This window comes from Tachysurus vachellii, chromosome 10 (assembly GCF_030014155.1).
Source record: "Tachysurus vachellii isolate PV-2020 chromosome 10, HZAU_Pvac_v1, whole genome shotgun sequence".
Classification (NCBI taxonomy): domain Eukaryota; kingdom Metazoa; phylum Chordata; class Actinopteri; order Siluriformes; family Bagridae; genus Tachysurus; species Tachysurus vachellii.
In genome coordinates, this window is record NC_083469.1 from 23,127,736 (window position 1) to 23,155,579 (window position 27,844).

A 27,844-nucleotide genomic window follows, 5' to 3' on the forward strand; every position below is an offset into this window, starting at 1 on the left:
ATTTATGCTGAACAACAATAACAACACCAATAATAATAATAATAATAATAATAATAATAATAATAATAATAATAATAATAATAATAATATAAACATTGTTGTTGTTATAAATTTATCATACATACATACATACATACATACATACATACATACATACATACATACATACATAAATAAATAAATATGCGTTTTAAAAAAATAAAATCGACTTAAGCTTTAAACTAAGGTTTAATGTGAAGTTTTAGAGAAAGTACAGTGCACCATGATATTTATTGATCAAACCTGAGCATTTCTCTCATTTGCTTACAGCTCTCTTTTAAAATAACATCTGTTTATGTTTAAGTCTCGTCCTTTTGTAAACCCAAGCAGTAGACTTGTGCCTATGAACTATAACTGTATTCATAAAAAAAACCCATGATGCTTATAATACCTTTCTTAACATTCTTTCAATACACTTACTGCTTGACTTCGTAGTGCACATTTGTATAAGAGTAATAATTTACAATCTCGGTTTCCCATGTCGCCACCAAAAGAAGATCAACTCAAGGTTTCTTCCACATGTCATCTCAGAGACTTAACACTCATTGGCCCTCCAGTCTCTGGCTTTTACTAATTATGGATCTAAATATAAATCTACACTAGGTTTCTTTAAAGCTGTCTATTCAGAAAATCACTATACAAGGACAATGAATAATTATTATATTATTATTATATATATATAATATATATATACTTATATATAATATATACTTATTGTAGGTTTTGAATGCCATGAAAGCACATAACCATACAATAAAAGACAATAATAAAAAACGAATTAGACTTGAACTTGAACTAGGCTTTGTTCGGACGCGCAGTAACCGATCGCTCTCCATGGTTCTGAAGCGGTTTTTCGTTGAGCTTGCAGCTTTCACAGGCTCTCTTGCTGGCTCTCTAATGGCTATCGGGATTGACACTCCTGAAAGAATAAGATGAGTCAGTTTCCAAATTTCTTTCCCATACAGCACAGTGACCGAGATCAACATTTTAGCTCAAAATTACACATAACTACAGTTTTTTTTTTCTAATTCCTTCTAGGTCAAAATAATACTGCTATAATAATGTTAATAGCAATGATGATGCTGATGTATATTAACACTGTATACTTATTAGCACATGTCCAAATATATTTTAATATTGTAAACAAAACAGCTCATACTTGCATTAGTATCACATACATGAAATGTTTCAGTCAAGATGTAAGCTCAGCTTTCAAAATCATTAATCACTGCTGATTAACAGCCCTTTCCTGGCTCAGATCTCATCTGACTGTTGGATATCACTTACTATATCAAAAGCTGTCTACTTTATACATACAAAAGTAAAGTTGTCATAACCTGATGTCAGCCTCGTTTCTGTGCTGCATACTTCCTCTCTTCTTTCAATTAGTTGCAGATAACAGTAGCAGAGTAAAATAGATGAAATTGACAAAAAGCAACATTTTAATTTGAATGAACCAGTTGTGGTTACAGCAGAAAGAAAATAGCTAAATCTCCAAACACATACCTAATCCCTTTTTAATAAATGCATGCTTTTACTGCTTAGAAAAGTGCTCTATTAATGTTGCACTGCATAAAACAGTAGATGCATTGCACTTAAACAGATATTGTAGATGATAGGCAAGAACATTCTAAGGCCCATGAAGGCTTTGGGTATTCTTCTTTTGACTATTTGTGATGCTTGTGAGCCATTTTCAACTCCTGCACTAAAGAGATCATCGGTGAAAAATCAATTGCTTGGATTACAGGATATTCTAAATCAGTTATAGCCTAGGTTGACCTGAGTAAAATCATGGTATTGTAATTTCAAGAGATCTATACAAGTACTTAAAATAGCACCAAATTCTTCAACAAATAAAATATTGTTCATACAACAACAAAAGGACATTTTAACATGTTTCACAGCTTCTTTAACAACACTCTCTGTGCATCATTAAATAATTCATTCTCCAACCTGAAGGAAGGAAGCAGACCAGACTGGCACTGAAGCAAATGTCTTTCTGACATCAATGTTGCATTGTAGCCAAATTTTATACTTATTATAGTAGTCAAATTAATCTCTTTTAAGTATATTGATATCAGATTCATCAGTAATCTCATTAGTAATATGTTAAGTTTAACATCTGTCTGCTAATTTTCTGTGTTTTATCTTCAGACAAAATGTTTTAACCACATCATATTAAAATAAAGAAAAAGAAACACACATACTATATACAAATATACAGTTTAAGTTTATTTTGAGAATTAGAAAGTAGAATAGGAAGAGTGCAGAATACACAAAGATTATTGTGCATTATTAAATTAAATCGCATATTTATATTAAATCACATATTTAAGGTGGCTTGATAATTTCCTTTCTAAAATGGTGAGAATACATTATGTGAGTGTTAATATTATGGCAGTTGGGCTTTCCTTCCCTAGCCCAAACACATGTTTTGTGGGCTGATTGACATCTCTAAATATATATATATACATGCAGATGTGTACTCAGCTGAACTGTTAAATAAATTTTCCTGAATCACCTTTACCCTGTTCTTCTTCAGAAATCCAACAGTGGCCTTAGATGTGTGTTTAGGATTATTGTCATTTTGGAAAAGTGCATAACAACCAAGGGCACATAGTGATGGTAGCATCTTCTCTTTCAGTATAGAGCAGTATATCTGTGAATTCATGATACCATCAATGAAATGCAGCTTTCCGACACCAGCAGCACTCATGCAGCCCCGCATAAGGATACTGCCACCACCATGTTTCACTGTAGGCACCATGCTTTTTTCTTTGTATTCCTCACCTTTGCGACGCCATACAGTTTTGAAGCCATCGGTTCCAAAAACATTTATCTTGGTCTCATCACTCCAGAGTATAGAGTCCCAGTAGTCTTCATCTTTGTCAGCATGGTCCTTGGCAAACTCTAGGATATTTTGTGCCTGGCCTTTAGGAGAGGTTTTGCGCAACCGGGGCCCCACCCTGGAGCCAGGCCCGGGGTTGGGGCTCGCATGCGAGCGCCTGGTGGCCGGGTCTTACCCCACGGAAGGAGCGACGTGGGGCCGATCTCCTGTGGGCCCACCACCTGCAGGAGAAACCGTAAGGGGCTGGTGCAATGTGGATTGGGTGGCAGTCGAAGGCGGGAGCCTAGGCGACCCAATCCCTGGACACGGAATCTGGCTCTAGGGACATGGAATGTCACCTCGCTGGGGGGGAAGGAACCTGAGCTGGTGCGGGAGGTTGAGAGATACCGACTAGATATAGTTGGGCTCGCCTCCACGCACAGCTTGGGAGCTTCAAACAGATCCTGAGGGAGTTTGGAGACATTGAGTCCGAGTGGACCATGTTCTCCACCTCTATTGTCGACGCGGCCGCGCGGAGCTGTGGCCGTAAGGTCTCCGGTGCCTGTCGTGGCGGCAATCCCCGAACCCGGTGGTGGACCCCGGAAGTAAGGGATGCCGTCAAGCTGAAGAAGGAGTCCTATCAAGCCTGGTTGGCTCGGGGGACTCCGGAGGCAGCTGATAGGTACCAGAGGGCCAAGCGAGCTTCAGCCCGGGTGGTTGCAGAGGCAAAAACTCGGGTCTGGGAGGAGTTCGGTGAGGCCATGGAGAAGGACTATCGGTTGGCCTCGAAGAAATTCTGGCAAACCGTCCAGTGCCTCAGGAGGGGGGAAGCAGTGCCCTGCTCACACTGTTTACAGTGGGAGTGGGAATCTGCTGACTTCGACTGGGGACATTCTTGGACGGTGGAAGGAGTACTTCGAGGATCTCCTGAACCCCACCGACATGTCTTCCACTGAAGAAGCAGAGGCAGAGGGCTCAGTTGAGGACTCGTCGATCCCCCAAGCTGAGGTCACTGAGGTGGTTGAGAAGCTCCTCAGTGGCAAGGCACCGGGGGTGGATGAGATCCGCCCTGAGTACCTCAAGTCTCTGGATGTTGTGAGGCTGTCTTGGTTGACACGCCTCTGCAACATCGCGTGGCGGCTGGGGACAGTGCCTCTGGACTGGCAGACTGGGGTGGTGGTCCACTGGGGTGGTGGTTTACGAAGGGGGACCGGAGGGTGTGTTCCAACTACAGGGGGATCACACTCCTCAGCCTCCCCGGAAAAGTCTATGCCAGGGTACTGGAGAGGAGAATTCGGCCGATAGTCAAACCTCGGATTCAGGAGGAACAATGCGGGTTTCATCCCGGTCGTGGAACACTGGACCATCTCTATACCCTCACCAGGTTGCTGGAGGGTTCATGGGAGTTTGCCCAACCAGTCCACATGTGCTTTGTGGATCTGGAGAAGGCATTCGACTGTGTCCCTCGTGGTGATCTGTGGGGGGTGCTCTGGGAGTATGGGGTCCGGGGCCCTCTGCTAAGGGCTGTCCGGTCCCTATATGACCGGAGCAGGAGTTTGGTTCGCATTGCCGGCAGTAAGTCAGACTTGTTCCCGGTGCATGTTGGACTCTGGCAGGGCTGCCCTTTGTCACCAGTCCTGTTCATTATTTATATGGACAGGATTTCTAGGCGCAGTCGTGGGCCGGAGGGAGTCCAGTTTGGGGACCACGGGATTTCGTCTCTGCTTTTTGCAGATGATGTTGTCCTATTGGCTTCTTCAAATCAGGACCTTCAGCGTGCACTGGGACGGTTTGCAGCCGAGTGTGAAGCGGCGGGGATGAGAATCAGCACCTCCAAGTCCGAGGCCATGGTTCTCATCCGGAAAAGGGTGGCTTGCCCCCTTCAGGTTGGTGGAAAGCTCCTGCCTCAAGTGGAGGAGTTTAAGTATCTTGGCATCTTGTTCACGAGTGAGGGAAGGATGGAGCGGGAGATCGACAGGCGGATCGGTGTATCTTCTGCAGTGCATGTCCAACCGGGATTCCGAGCATGTCCAACCGGGAGGAGGCCCCGGGGAAGACCTAGGACACGCCGGAGGGACTATGTCTCTCGGCTGGCCTGGGAACACTTCGGTATTCCCCCGGAGGAGCTGGAGGAAGTGTCTGGGGAGAGGTCAGTCTGGGTGTCCCTGCTCAGACTGCTGCCCCCGCGACCCGGCCCTGGATAAGCGGTAGAAGATGGATGGATGGATGGATGGATGGATGGATAGTTAGTTAGTTAGTTAGTTAGTTAGTTAGTTAGTTAGTTTTTTGAACCAAACTAAATTTATTGATGTATTTATTATGCAAGTTTACTACAAATGAAAATCCAAAATATTGCAAAATGTCCTGGGACAATTTAGATTAACTAACTTATCACTAACTTATAACTTATTAATTAACTTTTCAGCAAGAAACGCACAGGGACACGTCCATAAAGCATTATTGATAATGATGCCATATTAAAATGTAAATGTTTGTTTTTAAGTATATATTTGAAAGATTTTTAAAGCTATTGCAATCTTGAAGAATCGGCTCTTGATATGGAGTCAAGGAGTCAAATGATGTCACATGAATCACTGAAGAGAGTTTCGATCTCACACGCATTTTCACCCAATTTATCTTCTTATTTCTCCTGGTGTGTGCACGTTAAAACACGTATACACTGTATATACTGTACATTATTCCTAGGTCCGTGCTTGCAGAATGCAAAATGTGTTTCGAGATTCGAGCAACTTCCGGTTCTTTCGTGTAAGCATTAGTAGCGTGCACCAAGCCACGCCCACTCAGTTAGTCATTGGAATAGGCCGTGGCTTGGTGGGCGTGTCCACTCGACACTCGATGTTGTGAAAACATAGATGCCATGTTTTGAGCTTAGTTTTGATCAACGTGACTTTGGGGGCTTTTGGCCATTTTCAAGACATGAAAACCAGAAAAGTATGGAGAGTGGTGTGTGCTGTTTAAAAGACACAGAGGACGTAACGTCAGACTCTGGTCGCAGTGTGCAGATTGAGAGGTAACGCACAAACTTAGTGACGTTTCAGACTCCAGCTAAGTGGCTATGCTAACACAGACACGTATCATTTACGTTCTAGGTTCATTTTATAACTCGAACATATTTACTAGATACAACAACCAGCATCGACAGGTTGCATTAACACTCACATGCTACTTTTTGAACAGCTGGATCCAGTGAATGTGAACAAACAGCTGGATCCAAATTCCTTGTGGGTGTCAACACACTTGGACAATAAACCTGATTCTGATTCTGATTCTACGAATCTAAAGTGATTCAGCTTCCACACTGCATCAGCTTTGCCTGTTTATATTATTGGGTGAAGGATTTCTATATGCAGCTTAATCGTACAATAATAGTCAATATTTTAAATTTCTTACAATTACCAATAATGTAGATGTAAAAAAAAACACCTGTGTAAAATAACGTGTATTACGCAACAGAAAAAAACAGCTTTGTACCTTGTCTTCCTGTCCTGAATTGTTCCAATCAAAACTGTTTATATTTTGATTGACATCTTTTCAGGCTTCATAGTAGATCTAGATGAACTTTAAATTGTAAAGTTTTAGGAGCGGAGCTTTGTGTACATGATGGAAATGGGGGAGGTTCGGTGAGTAAAAAACATTCAAAACTTAGCCAACTTCACTTGTATAACCTATAAAAATGTTGGTGAGGAAATGAGACCTTATACTTAACTAACTTTGCAACGTTTGATTGGAAAAGGCCCTTAGAGTGTGATTTCATCGTCAATGGGTCATTGAATTAATCGGACAAAAGAAATATTCCAGTTTTGTTTTGTGATTCATCTGATCATAAGTGATTCATGAGTTAGAAAAGTTTTGCCTAATCATGATCTAATACTCTCAGTAATTATATTGTAAACTTAATCATCTTTACAAGCTTTAACTTTGGTCACAATAACCTCCCTTTTTTATCTTCAGCATGACTTAAATTTGTTGTTAGCCCTAGATATTGTTTGTTACTTTGGTGTAAATATGCTAATTCATTCTTTTTATATTTTATATTTTATATTTCTACAGGAGCAAAACGCTGATTGAAGAGATTCGTGCTTTGATCAAGAGCAATGAGCAGGAGTATTGCTCCTTCTGGAGGCCTGTGCTCCCCTGGGGTGGTGTATACACAATACAAGCTGGTCAGAATGCCATCTCTTGCATACCCCTGTATGTTAAAATCAATCTGAAAAACACCTGCACTATTGATGGCTTTCTCATGCTGTTGTACATCATCCTGCGGGATAATCAGATCTTCCGCCGGGAAGTGGGTTTGTTCTTGGGGAAGAGTTTTGTGGAGCACTTTCTCTATCTGATGGACTCCTATGATTATACCATGGTCAAGATTTTGTGGATCTGGGACAGGATGTCTAAGCGTCAGTACCACTCAGAGATCCACCAGGCCGCTCTTGAGATCGACCTTTTTGGCAATGAGCATGATAACTTTACCAAGAATCTGGAGAACCTGATGTCTACCATTCAGGAGAGTTATTGCACCAACTGGTGCTGTCCATCTCGTTTCCAGGAGCTCCTTCAGAACACCATAAATATCAAGTGAGTATGGGACTGTAAACCCTGAGCAGTGTATGATGGATATAATCTTTTTTCTATTTCAGGCTTAGACTGTCGGATTTTGGAGGGTGGTAAACACAACCCATGCAAATCATTTAAAATATATTATTCAGCAAGAGAAATATATAATACAGGTAAATTCCATCCACACTAACAGTACTAGCATTAACAGTAATAACTGTGACATAAATTAAAAAATACATGGGATAAAATCCACCCAATCAAATTAAGTGCAAATTGTTACTTCACTTTTTTTTAAGTAGATTCTTTTGGTTTATTTACAGCGTAATGCCCATAGTGTGTTGTAACTTACTTGCTCAGAGACAATACAGAAGATTTAATCCAAAGGGAATGATTAGTGAAACAGATTTCAGTCCAAGCATATAGTGAGTACTGCAAGGCTTAGTTTTTGTAGATAAGATAAGATAAGATAAGATATACCTTTTTTGTCCCACAATGGGGAAATTTCTCTGTTACAGCAGCAAAGAGAAAGAAATGCAAATATATAACAATAATAGAGACATAATATAATATACAGTATATACACAACACAATGTATAAATACAAAGAAGAAAAAAGAGACCACGAGTAAGTAGTTACACCTACAGACATATTGCACATTTTTCAAAATTTCTGTTATTGCACTTTCTGCAGTAGAGATGCTGCTGCACCAGCATACCACACCATAGAATATGGCTGAGGCCACCACAGAGTCTTGAACTTGGCTCCAAAGTTCTCAAAGAAGTCATTGTTCTACAGTGGAAAAACACTTACTATGGCTTCTTTCCAAAAATAAGCTCTCTACCAATACCACAGACCTACTTCTCTAATGGTCTGTGTTTCATCTTTGCTGTGGTTCTCATTTCTTCCCTTGATACCCTGTGTGATGAAAATAAGCCTCAGCTGTCTAGTGCTGATACAAAAAGACTTAAGGTGGTCTTCTAATGGTCTGCTTTAGCTCCTTTTCCTGTTTTCAGTGGTAATGTTCTACCTTCCTTTCATTTGGAATTGGTGTCTGAGTGTAAATGTCAGCAGCTTTGGGAAGTGCTTAAACTTTTAAAAACTATCCTATACACCCAGTATATGATAACATATGTAATTTCTCATATGCCATTTTTACCTTCAGCAGGATGAAGTGGGATATGAGAAGATTTCCATTGTGTTTATAGACTAACTTTATGCTATCTTTCTCTGTCTATAGCCCTCCAAATGAGCTTCCTGATGGAGATCCTATTCAGTCTGCAGTGGATGAGTTTTTCTGTCCGAAGACAGTCTTCTGCCAAGAATATAGGTGAAGCATTGTTAGTGGTCTTCATAAAATCTCTGAGTTTTTATGTAAAACACACCAACAAAGTAGAAAACATTATCATGAATCAAGGAATCCTTTAATGTTTTGTATGTATTTTTTCCTTTTACCTCTGATACTCATCTGCAAACATTACATAGTGATTTCAGTTCACTGTTTTTTTAGGTGTACAGGGCTTAGAGAGTTCTCCCAGAGAGAGTTCTGCCACGGAGCTCCTCCCTTCATCATCCTTAACATGCAGATGTGGAAATCAGAGGACCTTTCGTACGTTCCGTACCATTTGGCTTTGTCTGATCACAGGTGTTCATCCTGATTTTCCCTACCTTTTATTTCTGCCATATAATTTATTATTTATTATTATTTTTAGGTTTTACAGAATCCTCATTACATTTCAAAAAATGTACCATAACACCAAGCATTGTTTGAAGGAACAACAGCCTAAAATAAGTAAAAAAAAAAATTAAAATGCTAAGAAATAAAAAAATAAAATTAAAATATAATACTTTCAAAGCATGCAACTAGCAGTCTAGAGACAGATATAAATAATCCCATTTTCTGCCTAATTGGGTTTTGTGCAATAGCTATTAACATAATCATATTAAAATGTGCCATATTTTAGTTTCAGGTATTTCATTTGGATTTATTTGGACGAAAGAAAAGAAGGCAGCAATAATTTCTTTGTGGTGATGCCTTTGGTTTCAGCAGTAAGATCAAGAAACCGTTCTTTAAAAAAAAATCTATATACTGTATATAAGCATGTTTGTCTAATTGAGTCTGAATGAGCTCTTTATCAGCTGCACAGGGTAATTACTGTTGATTACTGGGTATAATGTGTATGCTTGTGTGGTTTAGTAGGTAATGTCCTGAATATGGATAATGTGAAGCAGAAGGCTGCATAGAGAATGTTGCAGATTAAATCCCAGAATGCAACACAATGTGATGTTGATTCCTACGCCCCAGTGTCTGGAAATATGTTTTTTTTTTTTTAAAGTTTGTATGTGTGTATATATACACATTATCTCACCGAAGTGAGTACACCCCTCACATTTTTGTAAATATTTTATTATATCTTTTCATGTGACAACACTGAAGAAATGACACTGTACTACAATGTAAAGTAGTGAGTGTGCAGCTTGTATAACAGTATCAATTTGCTGTCCCCTCAAAATAACACACAGCCATGAATGTCTAAACCGCTGGCCACAAAAGTGAGTACACCCCCCTAAGTGAAAATGTCGAAATTGGGTGAAAAGTGTCAATATTCTGTGTGGCCACTATAATGTTCCAGCACTGCCTTAACCCTCTTGGGCATGAAGTTCACCAGAGCGTCACAGGTTGCCACTCGAGTTCTCTTCCACTCCTCCCTGACGACATCACGGAGCCGGTGGATGTTAGAGACCTTGCGCTCCTCCACCTTCCGTTTGAGGATGCCCCACAGATGCTCAATAGGGTTTAGGTCTGGAGACATGCTTGGCCAGTCCATAACCTTTACCCTTAGCTTCTTTAGCAAGGCAGTGGTGATCTTGGAGGTGTTTGGGGTCGTTATCATCATGTTGGAATACTGCCCTGCGGCCCAGTCACCAAAGGGAGGGGATCATGCTCTGCTTCATTATGTCACAGTACATGTTGGCATTCATGGTTCCCTCAATGAACTGTAGCTCCCCAGTGCCGGCAGCACTCATGCTGCCCCAGACCATGGCACTCGCATCACCATGCTTGTCTGTAGGCAAGACACACTTGTCTTTGTACTCCTCACCTGGGTGCTGCCACACACGCTTGACGCCATCTGAAGCAAATAAGTTTATTTTGGTCTCATCAGACCACAGGACATGGTTTCAGTAATCCATGTCCTTAGTATGCTTGTAGTCACCAAACTGTTTGCAGGCTTTCTTGTGCATCATCTTTAGAAGAGGTTTCCTTATGGGACGACAGCCATGCAGACCAATTTGATGCAGTGTGCGTTGTGTGGTCTGAGCACTGACAGGCTGATCCCCCACCCCTTCAACCTCTGCAGCAATGCTGGCAGCATTCATACGTCTATTTCCCAAACACAAACTCTGGATATGACACTGACCACGTGCACTCAACTTCTTTGGTCAACCCTGGAGAGGCCTGTTCTGAGTGGAAGCTGTCCAGTTAAACTGCTGTATGGTCTTGGCCACTGTGATGCAGCTCAGTTTCAGGGTCTTGGCAATCTTCTTATAGCCTACGCCATCTTTATAGCCAATCAACAACTCCTTTTTTCAGATCCTCAGAGACTTCTTTGCCATAAGGTGGCAACTTCCAGTGACCAGTATGAGAGAGCGAGAGCGATAACACCAAATTTAACATACCTGCTCCCCATTCACACCTGAGACCTTGTAACTAATTGGGTCCTAATTGGGCCCAGTTTGGACATTTTCACTTAGAGGTGTACTCACTTTTGTGGCCAGCGGTTTATACATTACTGGTTGTGTGTTGAGTTATTTTGAGGGGACAGCAAATTGGCACTGTTTTACAATCTGCACACTCACTACCTTACATTGTAGCACACTGTCATTTCTTCAGTGTTGTCACATGAAAAGATATTATAAAATATTTACAAAAATGTGAGGGGTGTACTCACTTCTGTGAGATACTGTGTGTGTGTGTGTGTATATATACTGTACACTATATATGATGCAGCAGACGGACAACAAAAAAATGTCTTGGAAAAATTGTAATGACGATGTGCTGTTTTTCCGCACAGGTACTCCCTAGAAGGTGCCACTCTCTTCAATAGGGAGGAGCATCACTACTCTGCAGCCTTCCAGATCGACGGGTACTGGATGCACTACGATGGGCTTCGGAGCGACAACTTAATCTTATTGAACAAACCACCAGAGCTGTTGCTTCTGTCCTCGCTGGTGTATGTGCGTTCTCATGAAAAATGACCCACACACCCTTTAGAGCAGAATCGGAGTATCTTTTCAGCAGCGATTTCATTCCAGCTCAAATAGAAGATGAAGACACACTTTGTTTAATCGGTTTGTCTCAAGTGAGTGTTGATTTTTCTGGGATGGAAACTTACAGAAACACCACAGAGATGAGACAGAAGACAGATAACCTGAAAGGTTAAAAGCATCATCACAAAGTCTTTGAATTCTCCTCATTTCCCTTCCCTTTCATGTTCTGTGTCCGGTACCTTCTTAATGTCCTCTTGGTTGTCCTTGTTGTCTATTTAATTAGTCAGTTAAGTCACCAGCACAGAACATTCTCTCTTATAAACTGCAAAAATAGAATTTTGCAATATTTGAATAATTATTCTTGCTTTTCTGTAATGATACAGATTACTTGTAAAAATCGTAGCTTTTAAACTCTAAAAAATGCTTTCTACTTTCGTAACAAATGCTACAATTCGGCAAAGCCGAGTTAAACAGCTTTACTTTTTTAGGTTGTGCTTGGAATCCAAGAAATTGTAAATGGACTGTAATAGTTCTGCATACGTCTCTGAAATTGTAATAACTTTAATACAGAAATTAAACGTGCTTAATAAATGCAAAATAAATACACCAGTAACAACAAATTATTTTTTTTAAAAATCGCAGCAAACACAAAAATCCAGGAAATCAGAGGACATTTCTGAAATCCGAAATTGATTGATTTAAAAGCGTCCCGATAGAATCCTGATCCACACATATGACAGCAATATTTTTTTAAGGATGTTCCTCTGAAAAAGCAGAAGTGTGTCGGACTAGAGCAAGCGACTAATCAACACATCTGAAAGAGCTGTTAATGCAGTTTTTATATAATTGGTGTTGCAGAAAGTGCCTAATAGACTCCTCAGGAAGCAAGCAAGGCGATTTATTTTTCCCCTCATCATAACAGTCTTGTTTAGATGTATATTTGTTCCATTTCTGTAAGAATTTTACTTTCCTCTCACCACATACTAGCCCTGAATTCTGATGTGACTCTAACTTTGTTTTGTTTGGTTTATTTGTTTGCATCACTGATTAAGGCATGGGATTAAATTTGCATTGAATTCATTTTTTTAAATCGTTCTTTCTCATATATTACTCAAGATTTATAATACTAAAGATTTATAATACATAATGTGTGTGATCAGGGCCCGTATTCATAACGATGCTAAAATGATCTCAAGAGAGCTCCTAATTTAGCTTAAAAGTTTCTAACTAGGAATCATAGATCATAGTTCTGGAGTGATTCAGGACCATTCTTAGAGCAACACTAAGAAAAATACAAAAACTTTTATCTTAGAAAGGAGGCGGGGCTTAACCTGTTATTAGGAACGACACCTCGTTTGAAGACTGATTGGTTATATAGTTTTAAGTTTAAATTGTGGTCTGTTACAAGCCTTCACTTTGTGAATTACGTTCATGACCGATCATATTAGAGATGTGCTAACACCTGTATGCTACTAATATAATACATACATACTGTGTCTGAGATGATAACTCTAATATGATTGTTCACAAAAATAATCCAATCTGTAGTGTTTTATTAACTCACTATCATTATTAAATATTCTAAGCAATAAATCATAAATTTCTTCCCCCTCTTCACCGTTCGGCCATTTTCTCCTCTGCTAAATTCTTAAGCCTCTTAAAAGTCCTACCTACCTACTCCTAACATTTTAGTCTTAGAACCTTTGAGCTCTTTTAACGGTTAAGGTGCTTTGTGAATAACTTTTATCCTTATTAGGATCTTCTCTTTAATTTTAATGGGAAATGCCCACATTTCTAAAACGTTACTTAGAATTTAGAAGTAAGGTTTCTTGATCTTACTGCTGAAACCAAAGAGCAACTTTTTGCACTGAGAATTTTCATGAATACGGGCTTCTTTAAATTTAAGTACACAATGTGGTTTCCACAAAAATGACTATATTTGTAATTATTATCTAAATCATTTTGCAGTTACTTATAATTAAAAAAACACAATTACTTTGGCTCCTTGGGTTTGTTTTAAGGATGACTAATCAAACAAGAAATCGCATTAATCTGTCAGTGATGTGGGATCATATGGTTCTTGGCCTTGTATGCAATAAATGGCTTTTTAATAGAACATTAGAGGCACGTTAATTTCTTCACATACTACATCCTGGTGCCAGGTCTTCCTCAGGTAAGTGATGCACCCACACACCTGTTTAGACACCTGACCATCACATCCTTATGTGGTTCTTCCTCAAACTGGAAGCACACAATTGTCTAATGTCTTTGTGTGTTATAATTTCCCTTCCCAAATCTGTTCCAGGTTGTTGTTGAAGAACTCAAGTGCCCTGCACAGAACCATGACCACAACCCCATTGAACATGATGAACTGCAACATCGACCATGTGCCCGACTTTTTTTCATGTTCTTGTGGCTGAATGAACACAAATCCCCACAGCCACAGTCCAATCTATTGGAAAGCCTTTCCAGAAGTGTGACGTTTCCAAAAGCAAATGAGGGATAAATCCGGGTTAAAGCCCTTGGTTTTGGCATCGGTAGACACGAGAGTACCCACATCCTTTCAGTCATATAGATGTTAGAGTTCAGCAATATCTTGGTCTAGTTTCATACATTATCTACAGTGGTGTTAGGACTGATTGTGTGCCACCCGGCTTTCAAACCCTCTAAGCTTAAGAGAGCGATGCTGCTGCACTTCCAACACAGAGACCGCTATCTTTGACACGGGGGGATGTGGTCGCTTAGTGGTTAAGGTGTTGGACTACTGATAAGAAGGTTGCAAGTTTTAATCCCAGGTCCACCAGGCTGCCACTGCTGGGCCCCCGAGCAAGGCCCTTAAGCCTTAATTGCTCAATTGTATAAAAATTAGATTAATTAACCCTCTCTGGATAAGGGCATCTGTCAAATGCCATTAAATGTAAATCTCTGGACCAACACTTGCACCACTTTACTGTGATTGGATTTCTCAATGTGACATAAATATCACTCTAGCACAGTGAGTTAACACCAAACCCTGACTGATTATATTCGAGAAGTGAAACACCACCATAACTGTGCTAGCAACTTCTATTATGTGATATCAGTCGCTAACATATATTTTAATATATTTCAGCATGCTTAATGGCTTGGGAGTTTCCTTGAAACATCGCTCATTAATTATGGATTTTGAAGAAGCTTTGTGGAGCTTTTATTTAGTGATGTGTTGCTTACAATAATAATAATAATAATACACACAGCAGATTGCCTTGTGAGGCTGGCATTTATTATTTCACTGGGTACAACTGCACCACACAGCTAAAGAAACTGGCAGAAATGCGCTCCGTCTCTCTCTCTTGCTAAACTGAAAAATAAATACTGCATCTATTGATTAAGGTTTATCTTTTTACTTCCAGTAACAATCCACAGGTACATACAAAAAAAAAGAATCAAGATTATCACCTCACTTCAGACGACAACCAGACACCTACGGGAAAAAAACCTAAACACAATCCAGGTGTTTGACATCAGTTTCACACAATGCTCTTTAGACATTGGAATCAAGTCTAAAACACATCCAAACACACACACTCCTCTGATTTTATCCAGCTCCCTCATAAAACAAGCACTTTGGTGAGAGTGGTGACAAGACAGGAGTTCAGAACGATAACAAAAAAACATCACAAATATCCTTTCATTTTGCAGTTTCACGTGTTCAGATTACATGAGATGCATATATGGCCGCCGGTGCTCCTGCTCTGAAGCTGTAATAAATCGGACAAACCATAGTAAAGAATGAAGCATCGTTAGAAAGGTTTAGAGTCATTACTGCATGCAAAGAACAAGACAAGACAATTCATAAACACATGACAAATGCGAGATCACGCCAGCGTGATTTTTTTCCCTTTTCTTTCTTTCATTTAATGCACAAACAACGATAATGAGATGACGTTATTATGACATCAATAGTACATTTATTATTAGCAAATAGTACATGGTTCGTTTCACACAACAACCGGTTTCTCTTAAAACGCTCTCAAACTGCCTTTTATGCCTATTGATCAGCAAACCGTGAAAATTCACCCTGGATTTTTCCTTTCAAATGGTAGTTAGAAGATGGATTTGTTCAGGGAACCGAAGTCAGTATTACTCGTGAATGATCCATAGATTTATTGCTGATGCAAGACCGTGCCGATCTTTATGATGCTTACCTTTCTTTTTAACCTTTATCTTAACTTCCTCATGAAAAAGAAGCAGTTGATGTTAATTCTGTCTTCAGGCAGCATCTGTTGCAGGAGGAAAAAGTTTTTATAAAGGCTTTTTTTTCTTCTTTTTTTTCCCTTTTCCCCTGTTCACAAAACGAACCACTTTTAAATTAATTTTACGCCTTCTTGCTTTGGTAGTCCAAACCCTAATGTTGTGGTTATAATTACAGTTTAGAAAAAAAATGGATATTTGAGTGGGGATAAGGTTTAAACGCTCCATATGTCAGTACCGAAAAACAGGAATAAAGGCAAAATCTGAATCTCAATAGGAAATGTGGTGGAGGGGAAAAAAATAAAATTAAAATAAAAAAAAAAAACAAAGAAAAGGAAAAAGACACATTAACAGCATTTTGCTTTCACCACCAACAAAAAATATATATATGAAATGGTCTTATTGCATCATTTAAATGCCTTGAACTTAAGTATTACATACATATCACACAAAGTATTAAAGTGTTTAATAAGTGCAATGCAGACCTCCGTTTGTAAGCACAGCCGTGTGCAAAGATCGCTTTGGGAAATATGTTCTAATATTGTCCAGAGGATTATATTGTTGAGCATTGTTGGGGCAATGTGTCTATTAAATGACTGACAGGAAGCCAAGCAAAATCTTTAAACAACCCATCTCAGATTAGAGAGCGGATATCTAGCATTCTTTAGCTAGACACTGTTCTGAAACAATACTATATTATAAACTATTATTATAGTAAAAAGTTTGATCTTTAAACTGTTAAATAAATGTTTTATTGATGGATTTTCCTAGTGATTTATTTATGATCACGGAGACGTCTATGTGTGAAAATCATATGGGCTTCAGTCAGGTCACGCTTTTAATCACTTCACATAAAGACAGATACGTTAGAAAGTCGACAGTGGAATAGATTATTTGCTGAAGGATCTGAAATGTAAAGGATAAAATGTATTATGATTAATTATAGAGACTGCTTGAATCTAATGTACACTATTGTTCGTTTATGTAAATGTGTAAACTACATGTAATCTGATTTTTGGTCAGATTTGTTGTACGAAATTAAACATACAGTATGTAAATTAACTTCTTCCAGATTTGGATTTGAAAGTTGAACTAGTTTCGGTCTGTGTTTTCACGATATGAAATATTAGAACTGATACTGAAGGTGGTCATTGTAGACACAATTCGCTATAATTCCAGATGCTGATAATTAATAATTAATCAGTGATCTTATTGCACAGGGCTTGACGGAGCATCTGTAAATGTAACAATAACAGAACACGTGCAAATAATAATAAAAAAATAATAATACTAATATCAAATACGCTTTTGTGAAAAGACAGACAAAAGAAATAAATCCTGAATTATTAACTAGCACCAGAAGAATTTTTCTCTTAACTCCCACACCTTTGCAATGGTTTATATAAAAAAAAAACAACAACAACAAAAAAACACGTTCAACATTTGAAAAAGAAACGATGTAGAATAAAAGACATGGCCTGGCAAAAGAATGTGTTTACAACACAAACAACAAAAATGTTCTACAGCTACCTAGGAAGAGGTGTGTAGATTTTGGAAGAATTCATAAGAGACTGCAGTGAAACATGAATATATTCAGTCCACACACACTCACACACTCACACATACACTCACACACACACTCACACACACACTCACACACACACTCACACACACACTCACACACACACTCACACACACACTCACACACACACTCACACACACACTCACACACACACTCACACACACACTCACACACACACTCACACACACACTCACACACACACTCACACACACACTCACACACACACTCACACACACACTCACACACACACTCACACACACTCACACACACTCACACACACTCACACACACACACTCACAAGTGCAGATAACATTTACAGGCAATGCACTGGAGGATAGAATATATATTCTTTAGTCAAACTATATACAAGGTGAAGAAAGGCAGCCCTTTTTAAGTGTGAATAAAGTTTTTTCCACTTTTTTGTGAAGCACTACTTTTGATGCAGACGCTATGAGCCCAGCCGGTGATTTAACCCCGAGTCTGAACGCTTGTCCTGCATGCGCGCTCGCGCGCACACTCACACTCACACACTCACACTTCCTTCCGTGACATGCATACACATCATCTACAGGCACAGACCTGCAGACAAACTGAAATTAAAGGTGCTAAGCTGCACCAGTGGCTAAGTTAAAAAGAGTGCTCAATAAATGGCATTACAAACAGACAAATGCCACAATGCCATCCAAGAACCACCAAAGTGACTGATGTCTCCTGCTGTTCAGCACCTTCTAGTCCCTCGCAGAACCCATACAGCTTTGGAGAAGTCTTTTTGCTCACATGTATTTCAGATCCATTGCCTCTACTTTTTTAAACACCGGAATCTAGCAAAGAATGGTACTCTCTTTTCTTCCCTGGACCACACAGCTGCAGTAACCTTCTGAGAAAAGTGGTTCCAAAGATGAATGGGGAGTTAATAAAAGAAATGCAAATTTTTTTTGTCTTTCTTGAAAAATAAGTACCCTACGACTACCCCAGGGGTCAAAGAGCAGTAAGGCCAAAGTTACAGCGACAGTACATCATACCGCTGGAGTCCAGCCAGCTGTCCGAGATTGGGTCATAGCGCTGCACTGTGTTCAGGTAAGATGACCCTGAATGACCCCCCACCACAAAGAGGCAGTTGTCCACGATGGCTGAGCCGACCCCTGTGTTAAGAGATGTACAATGTAATTAAAGGGCTGCTCACTAAACATGCTGCTATCTGGTATACAAAAAGTTCAAAGAATTTGGCAATAAAATTCTAATTTCATGGTGGGAATTTTTCTACCTTGCCCTGGTTTGCAGACATAAACAACACAGCAAAGACAATTCCCTTTATAATATTTACAAGTATTTCAGTGCAAAATGGGCCTTGTGCTCATAAATAATATGTGAAATGCAACATGTGAACTAACAAGTCATAATTCTATGTACTCACTGATGGTAATTCACTGCAAATATTTAAAAATAGCAGGTCTATCTTTAATAAATGCAATTATAAGAAGTATTGAGGTGGTTGTTTTGTGGCCTAGAAGTGTTTGATTGTAGATCTTCATCGTGGGTAGGATCCTCTTATACTCTGTAGGTTAACCTGGATCGCTGTACAGTTTTAAAAGTTTTAGATCATTTTTTTGACATCATGATGGCAAATGCAGCATTGCTTTCCACCGTAAAATCCACTGGGTGGAGATCTTTACATTAATACATACAATACATGACCAACAGTTTATGGAAACCTGAACATCACAACCATGCGCTTTTTGAACATCCTGTTCTAGATTTAGTCCCGCCTTTGCTGTTATAATAACCTCTGTTCTTCTGGGAAGACTTTCCACTAGACTTCTGTGTCTCTGGAGATCGTGTCTCTGCCCATTCAGCCACAAGAGCATTAACGAGATCGCTTACAACATATGGTGTTAAAAGTTTGAGGAAGGAACACGTATGGGTGTGATGGTCTGGTGTGCACAGACCTTTTGCTATATAGAAAGGAGACAGACTTTTTCCTCACCTGTGCGGGGTTCGTTCATGGGTCGACATGCTGTCCACTGGTTCTGGTGAGGGTCGTATCTTTCAATACTGGACAAATGTGACACACCATTATGTCCACCAACAACAAATATAAACCCTAGCATGACTCCCACTCCAAAGTTTATTCTCTTGTTAGCCATGGGTGCTACCATTTCCCAGGAATCCTTGCTGGGGTCGTAGCGTTCCACACTGCACAAAAAAAAAAAAAAAAACATTAACTGGTTATAACAAATGAGTTCATCTATAAACTTGATCCATTTTCTGTTCTCTCTGATTATTTAGAGTCCAAGAAAACAAACATTTTATAATCCAACCTATTCAGAATCAGAGTCACACCATCATTACAACACGTCAACATAGAAAAGGTGTAAATAGAAGCAATTCCCAGCCTGCAGAAAGTGTGTGCTATACGTCTCAACACTCTCATGAGGGAAATCTTGGTCAAGGAAACAGCACAACAAATGATCTCTCGTAAGGGTCACAGCTCTTAACTGGGATAGTCTCAAGTTATTTCAGTAACAGAACAATATGTGTTCTGCTTCTTACCTTGCATGTTCTCGTGTTTATAAGAAGGGATTTGCCTCTGATGGATTTGTCTTTAGTGATCTAAACTCTGGGAAGCTAATAACAGCTTTTTTTATGCTTTTTAGCAACCAGCTCCTTGACATGATAATATCACCTAAATTAATCTTTAAAAAATGCCCCTCATATGAACAAGAGAACTCTTGTGTACACCTACAAGCACTGAAAGCACTCACTTTGGCTACCAATCAGGCAAAATCAAGCAAAAAAAAAACTGGTTATATTCTTTGTTTCATGATTTATCAGCCACCTTTTAATCACATCTACCCATTTTACATATCCAATGATGTTCTAAGAGTAAGACTTTTTAATCTATGAAATTCTATGAAGCAACACAACTACTAAACACTGGTATACCAACAGGGCCTCCCTTCGCTCTCAAAACAGCTACAATTCTTAAAACCACAGGATGATGTTGGAAACATTCCATTGAGGTTTGGGCACAAAAGTGCACATGTCTGGCACCAACAATCATACTATGCTCAAAGTCACTGAGCTTACATTCCCCCCCATTTTGAGGGATGATTACCTGAAACTTATGGCCAGTAACTGCATAAATTTATGCAATGCACTGCTGCGACATGATTGGCTGATTAGATAATGCATGAAAGAGTAGTTCATGAACGTTCCTAAATAAAGTACATATTCATGCTGGTATTTAAATATTGTTGGGGGGAAAAAACTTGACCTTTCAAGTTGATAAATATTTAGCATCATTACATAAAAATTAATCATATCAGATCTGTTAACCATATATTACCTGTTCATATGAGCAGGTCCGTAGCCTCCAATAGCATAAATCATACCATTAAGCACTGCAGTGGCAAAGCAACTGCGTGATTTGGTCATGGGTGCCACAGGCTGCCATTCTTTCACTTTGGGGACATATTTTTCCACTGACTGGAGGTAGTACTGACCATCATAGCCTCCAAGTGCATAAAGCTCCCCTGCTAACACCACAACCCCTAGCGTGCTCCTGCACTCAGCCATGTGCTCCACTGAGGACCAGGTGTTGCTGTCCGGATCCCATCTCTCCACAGTGCTCTCATGCCGCCTGTAGCTGATGCCCTGGCGCATGTGTGTAGCAATACCACCCACCACATACACCTTCTGGTCCAGAACAGCAACCCCGAACTCACAGCGGGGCATGCTTAATGGGGCCAGGCCAATCCACGAGTCTGTCTGAGGGAAGTACATCTCCATGCTGTCAAAGATTGGGCAACAAAACATACAGAGAAATTAGAGTGATAAACTTCAAAATCCATTCTGAACCTTAAACCTGATAACAACAGTACATGGAGCTGAAATTTTTTTACACACAGTTAGAAATGTATGTTTACACTTCTTACCTTTCCAAAGTGGCAAAAAGTCCTGCCTTGCCTCCTACTGCAACAAGAACCTTTGGTGCACAGCGTGGTCTGGTGGACAGCACCGTCTGGTAGGAAAGCCTGTGCTCTGGCATGAAATGGTACTTAAGCGCCTCGTTGAGAAGATGTTTGCATGCGTGGTCCTCCCGAACGAGGTGATTGGCTTCATAGAGGCGCGTCAGAAACTTAACACTGAGCAAAGGAAGCCGCACGCTGTGCAGTAACTGGGCTAGGTACTGTTGCCTCTCACTCAGATCATACTTGATCCAAGACTCAAGCGCATAAAAGACTGTCTCCTCTGTGAGCACTTTGAGGCAATCACTGGACACAATCTCGTCCAACTCCTCCCTGGTTAGCTCGAAGAACTCCTCTGTCCGGCAGACCTCCTCAAAGTTCTCACAGATAAACTTGGTGGCTGCCAAACAGAGGTCATGACAGCCATAAGTCTCGGCAAAGCGTGAGATGCCGATGCAATTTGCAGCATCCAGCTGGCTCTCCAGGAAGCTGCAGCACTCGTTTAGCACAAGTTTCACCTGTAGGAGATTAGCAGCTGGAAGGAGGGACTCCACTGTTTCCTGTGAGATGAAAACTGTTCCTGTGTATGCATATTCCACGATGGCCTAAAAAAATCATAACAGCAATGTTTAAAACTGCACACTTCATAATCAAGAAATTTTGCTGCTTCTAAAAAAAACTAATTCATTTCAGCTGTTGTGTGCCACGTTCTCTGTCAACCCTAAAACTTTATTTAGGTGAATAGCTGTGAACCTGTTTGTTACCTGTAGTGCAGCTTCATCAATGCACTGAAACTCAACCTCTGAGGTCTCCTTCTCAGAAAGATTGCCTGTAAACATGGCCTTGAAGTACGGGCTGATGCTGGCCAACACCACTTTGTGCGCGTGGATCTTGGCTTCGCCAACACGTAGCACTATGTCGCACAGTTCGTGATCTTGCCGTAACAGCTGTAGGCCTTGCAGCAGCTGCTCTGAGTGAGGCCGTGTCAGACTGGCAAGCATATAGGACTGGGCCTGCTGGTCCATCTGTTAAGAAATACATATGCACAGCAGTATTTATCACATCAGCTTCTTAGTGGTTGGCAGCTTTAACCACAGAAGTCGAATCATTTCCGTCGGTAAAAGCTGAACAAAGAGTGCACGTGAGGTGTTACTAAGGCTGACTGAGCACATGTCAGTGTGTGGACTTTATTGATATCTTCCCCTTTTCCAGTTTCTAGAGATAATCAAAGAGATGACCCAAGAGCCTGCAGTACTGACCCAACACAGTTATTCTTCTAGAAAATGAGCCTTGCCCTGGTCCTCCCGTACACACAAATACAAAGGATGGTGAACTGGGTTCAGGGATCTGTTGAGCATTACAGCAGAGGAATTCGATTTAATCTTGGAATTTCATTGGCTTTTCTCAGTGCTGTTCTTGCTACTAATCTCAGAGGGGTTTATTCACACTAAGCAAACAGAATATTGGAGCATTAAAAAAATCAGATTGGTAACTGTACAGACTACATGAGAAACAGCTGGTGACTGGGAAATCAAGGAGAATATTTTATATTGTGTACTAGCCTTAACACATGTACACAACATAAAGCATGGCACACTCTGTACCAGGCAATGCCATCCTTTATCTTGGGTCATCACTGTAATTGTATAAAAGGAGGCGGAATTTAGGTTTTACATCATTTTTTTCTGTAATCACAATAGGTTCCAACAGCAGAGGACATAAAAGGACAGCATTGTTTGTGCATCCTCCTCCTTTACCCAGCCCTGTGTGTCAACAACAAATACTAATGCAGTAGGAATAAAATCTCTGCAAAAAAAAAAGGTCATATAATAACAGACAAAATTAAAGTCTTTTTAAAAGCTGTAATATGCCTAAATTTTCTATTGCAACAAATAGATTATTGAAAGATAAGTAAACTGTTACCCAAAAATGGTGACAAATGAAATTCGCATGAGCAAATATTGAATCTTTTTTTAAGATAAAGATAAACACTAATCAAATGCCATACCTCTGAGGCTTTTTTATTTGGATGTCAATAAGGATAAAATTTTACACTGGGCGATTAAGATTACTGAGATTATTCATTATTAATGTAGACACTGTACAAAATGATCCAAATAAAATCTTGACCAGATTCTATAACAGACTTTGTGATAAGACGTGTTCTCCAGAATGTTTGTTCGTATCTGGATTGCCCACTTATCAGTGTTTCGAAAAGCATGCCCCTGACGCCCCTTCACATCTGCTTTACATGAAGAGTTTCATGTTTATGAAGATGTAACTTGACTTTCAAGGTGATGAACGGCCCAGTTAGTGTCCCTAGATGAGTTTTGTGGCCGTGGCTTTGTGTGCTTGGGTACATAATGTAAACGGGCGTGGTACAACACCCATTCCACTCATGTATAAAGGGCGCTGCTCCAAAACCTGCACTAGTTTAACTACAGTTAGCATTACCAAAAATTGCAAATCCACAAATTGACATTCAACTGCTTGAAAGTGAACTTACAAATCAGTAAACATGAAACTTCTTATGATTGATGAGCATGAGAATTCATGTTGTGGGCGTGTCTGTGAAATGACTGTCAAGAAGACAATTCAAATACATACAAAGATTCCTAAAAAGATGATGTTTTCAAACCTAAATCACTCATTAATTGTTCTGAGACAATGGTTTAAACTATTTATGCTACATAAGTTTTATAGTGTTATTTGTATTATATGGATAGAAACATTGTGTTTATTGCATCTTATTAAAGATGCATCCTTAATACACTTCAACTAGCACTTATTTACCTATCTTTTGCATTTATAAAAAAAAAAACCTTTGACACTTTTTCATTGTAACTCTGAACAATGTTTTAAACTCATGGTATCTTAAGATCTTAAGTATGTAACTTAGTGAGCCAGCATTAATGTATTCAATGTTAGAGATTTAAGCACTTATGTACGTCGCTCTGGATAAGGGCGTCTGCCAAATGCTGTAAATATAAAAATAAATGTACAGGTAACTGTTTTGATGTTACCAAGAACTTAGGAAACGTAAGTAAAGCTAGGTAAAAAATAGCATTTTGAATAGCCAGTATGATGCAAAACGGTACAAGACTCCAAAAATATACCGTTTATTAGCTAACAGTTCAGTTATTCTCACTTCAAAATAAAAAGAACATTAACAGTCGCTATCTACGAAGGACACCAGATCACCTGCCTGAATTCTGAGTATGACAACCAAGTTAACTTTAGCTAGGCGGCTAAAATTAGACTGCTAACATGCTAGCTGTTAGTGACTGCCGTTGGCTGGATACAACTGTTGCTAAAAATAAACATTGCTAGGCTACATCCACTAGCCTTAGCAACAAAGCTAGTCGAGAACTGTTCTTTTCCACGGTGCCGTTTTAAATATTAAAAGTTGAAACAATATGCTGATAAGTACCTGTATCCAGGGCTGCTCTCGGACGTGTGAGTGAGCGAGGTGTATTGCGATAGTGGAGGGCTTACACGGCACCAGTGGAAGAAGCCTCCAGCGTCTATCTGCAAAACAAACACAAAAAGGAGGTTCGCTCTGCGTCACTTCCGGGACTACGGAACCTTAAAAAACCTCACTCGTCTGACGAAATCATGAGAACCCATCATTCACATCATACCATGTGTGTATTACTTATATTAAATGTTTAAATGTTTGCAGCACAGGTAATCTAAACGCTTTCAATTGTCATTTTAATGATTTATAGATGTTTTCTACTCCACAACAACAACAACAACAACAATAATAATAATAATAATAATAATAATAATAACAATAATAATGTCTACATGCATGGCATTAAACAGCCACCTTTATCCACAGCAACTCACAGAAGTCATTTGAAGTCACTATTAATAAATAAATCCTGATACTGGTTCACTGTCAGCTACTAAAAGCACTATCAGTTTAAAAACAAACCTAATAACCTGTTAGGGTGGTAGTATGGTATGAATAACACACAGTTACTCATGTATTTCTTACACCATTTCACCATTCAACAATATTCTATCATTAATTCACAAAACAGGGGAGCAAGGGTAGTATCAAGTATATGAACACAGTGTATAAATCAGTTTTAAAGTATCTAATGTTATTAATATTTCAAATGATATATTTTTACAACAAAGTATATAGTTACCGAATGCAGCCCTCTTCTCAATTGGTGTGAAGTGAACACTATATGACCACTGCTTTCCAGATAATTATCTGACTGGTAGACAATTTCCAGAACAGAAGTGACACTGACATGACGGTGGTATTTCAGTCGGTTGTGCATTAGTGTAAATGGATCAGTTCATTCCAGCACCTGAGTTCCAGTACAGAGAAGACCCTTGATGCGAGACTTGCTTGTATCTTTTCTCCCTGCTGCTATTAGACTTTACAATCAAAGCTGCTCCCAGTGAACCAGTCACCATAAAACACACTTATTTCTGTTTCACTGCAATAATAAACAAATAACAAAGTATTTTAAACATGTGCAATAACAGAAATTTTGTAAAATGTGCAATATTACCTATGTGCAATATGTCCAGTGTAACCACTACTCTTTTTTGTTTTTGGATATACTGTATATTATTATTATGTCTTTATTCTTTTTATATATTTTTGCTGCTGTAACAGAGAAATTTCCCCATTGTGGGTCGAATAAAGGTATATCTTATCTTATCTAGGATAGTGGGTAAAGTTCTGCTAGAGGCTTGAAGGGAACATGACATCTTCAGGCACATGTGAACTGGTCTGTATTTGTTAGTCAAGTATCAGCATTTTAAATCTGTTGTGGAAAGGCACAGGAAGCCAATGGAGGGAATTGGGTAGACTAGAAGTGGAGAATTCATAAAGGTTGAAAGCAAACTGTAAACTATATTCTGGATTAGTGGCTGCATTGGTCAGATGGCATGCAGGGTATGACATGTCAGGAGTGAGTTTGAAGTCATTCAGTTCTTAGGGATGTGGTAGATTAGTGGTAAAGACTCCAAGGTCCACCAAGTGTCCACCGCAAGGCCTCTAATCCTCAAGTTCTGTTTTAAAAAATGTAAGTTTGAATGTAAACTGTGTAAAAAGTCACAAATGGTCTACACACAGAGAACAGCCAAGAACCCCCTGATTTTATAAAAGTGAGTCTTCACAGTATCCACTGATACTTTCGTCACTTCACACTTTTGTAATACCACACTTTTTCCCTTATGTATGCCAAAAATGTTTATTTTCTCTTTCGTCGTTTAGTTATATTGCTTATTGCGTATAATTGTAGGAGATTTTAACATTCACGTTGACGATACAAACAATGCTGTGGGATTCTCATTTATGGTCCTACTAAACTCATTTGGGCTTAAACATATAACCACTAGAGCAACTCATCTTCTTAATCATACACTAGATTTAATATCACATGGAATAGGTGTCACCCATATAGATATCATACCTCAAAGCGATGATATCACAGACCATTACCTCATACTGTACACACTACCTATAGAACAGACTAACTGTGTCTCACCACGTTATCGACTTGGTAGAACTATTATTCTACACTAAAGACAGATTCACAATTAAGCTGCTTGATCTACTTCTTACTGTACCCTTCCACGCAAACAATCTAGATTAAATGACTAACAGCATTAGACACTATTGCCCCATCCGATTAAAGAAGGTTAGAGACAAAACACATGCACCATGGTATAATAGTCATATTCACACCCTCAACAGAGAAACCCATAACCTCGAGCGAAAGTAGAGAAAAAATAAATTAGAGGTTTTTATGTCCAGCTATAGACAGGCTCTAAAAGCTGCTATAGCAGAGCACCTGAGCAAACTCATAGAAAATAACCAAAACAATCCCAGGTTCTTATTTAGCACAGTGGCTAGATTAACAAAAATGTTCAGATAAAAAAAATGTTCAGTCCGTGAGAGCATCTTGTTATCCAGTCTCACCTGAAGCTCTATAATCACAACTACAGTGCTTAACAAGTACAGGACAGGAAGAGCTAGATAAACTTATTACTACAGATAAATCAACAACTTGTTTACTAGATCCCATCCCAACTAAATTACTGAAAGAAGTGTTACATACAGCTGGCGAGCCTCCTCTTAATATTATTAACTCCTCGTTATCTTTAGGTCACATCCCTAAATCTTTCAAGTTGGCAGTTATTCCCTCATTAAGAAACCTAATTTAGATCCTAATGAACTATTAAATCACAGACCTATTTCACACCTTTTGTTTATGTCTAAAATATTAGAAAAGGTTGTGTCTGTTCAACTGTGCTCCTTCTTACAGGAGAGCAATATCTTTGAAGAGTTTCAGTCAAGTTTCAGGCCCCATCATAGCA

General features: G+C 39.3%; 2 protein-coding genes across 3 annotated transcripts; one reads left to right on the plus strand and one right to left on the minus strand.

The window, feature by feature from the left end:
- The first annotated feature begins 5,716 nt into the window (after positions 1-5,716).
- c10h14orf28 (chromosome 10 C14orf28 homolog) lies at positions 5,717-12,787 on the plus strand. 2 transcript variants are annotated; one of them, XM_060880348.1, is made up of 5 exons: positions 5,717-5,897; positions 6,938-7,462; positions 8,682-8,771; positions 8,952-9,086; positions 11,515-12,787. In XM_060880348.1, exons 1-5 carry the CDS (start codon positions 5,740-5,742, stop codon positions 11,696-11,698), a joined length of 1,092 nt encoding a protein of 363 aa, XP_060736331.1. In that variant the 5' UTR covers positions 5,717-5,739; the 3' UTR covers positions 11,699-12,787. The 2 variants fall into 2 exon arrangements, with proteins under 2 accessions (XP_060736331.1, XP_060736332.1); XM_060880349.1 differs by having other exon boundaries at positions 8,952-9,050.
- Positions 12,788-14,950: 2,163 nt separating this feature from the next.
- On the minus strand, positions 14,951-25,051 carry LOC132852863 (kelch-like protein 28). Its single transcript, XM_060880350.1, has 6 exons — positions 24,924-25,051; positions 22,258-22,518; positions 21,461-22,098; positions 20,872-21,315; positions 19,510-19,718; positions 14,951-18,667 (listed from the first exon to the last, which is right to left on the minus strand). The coding sequence occupies exons 2-6, from the start codon at positions 22,516-22,518 to the stop codon at positions 18,504-18,506; spliced, it is 1,716 nt and encodes a 571-aa protein (XP_060736333.1). The 5' UTR covers positions 24,924-25,051; the 3' UTR covers positions 14,951-18,503.
- Positions 25,052-27,844: the final 2,793 nt, after the last annotated feature.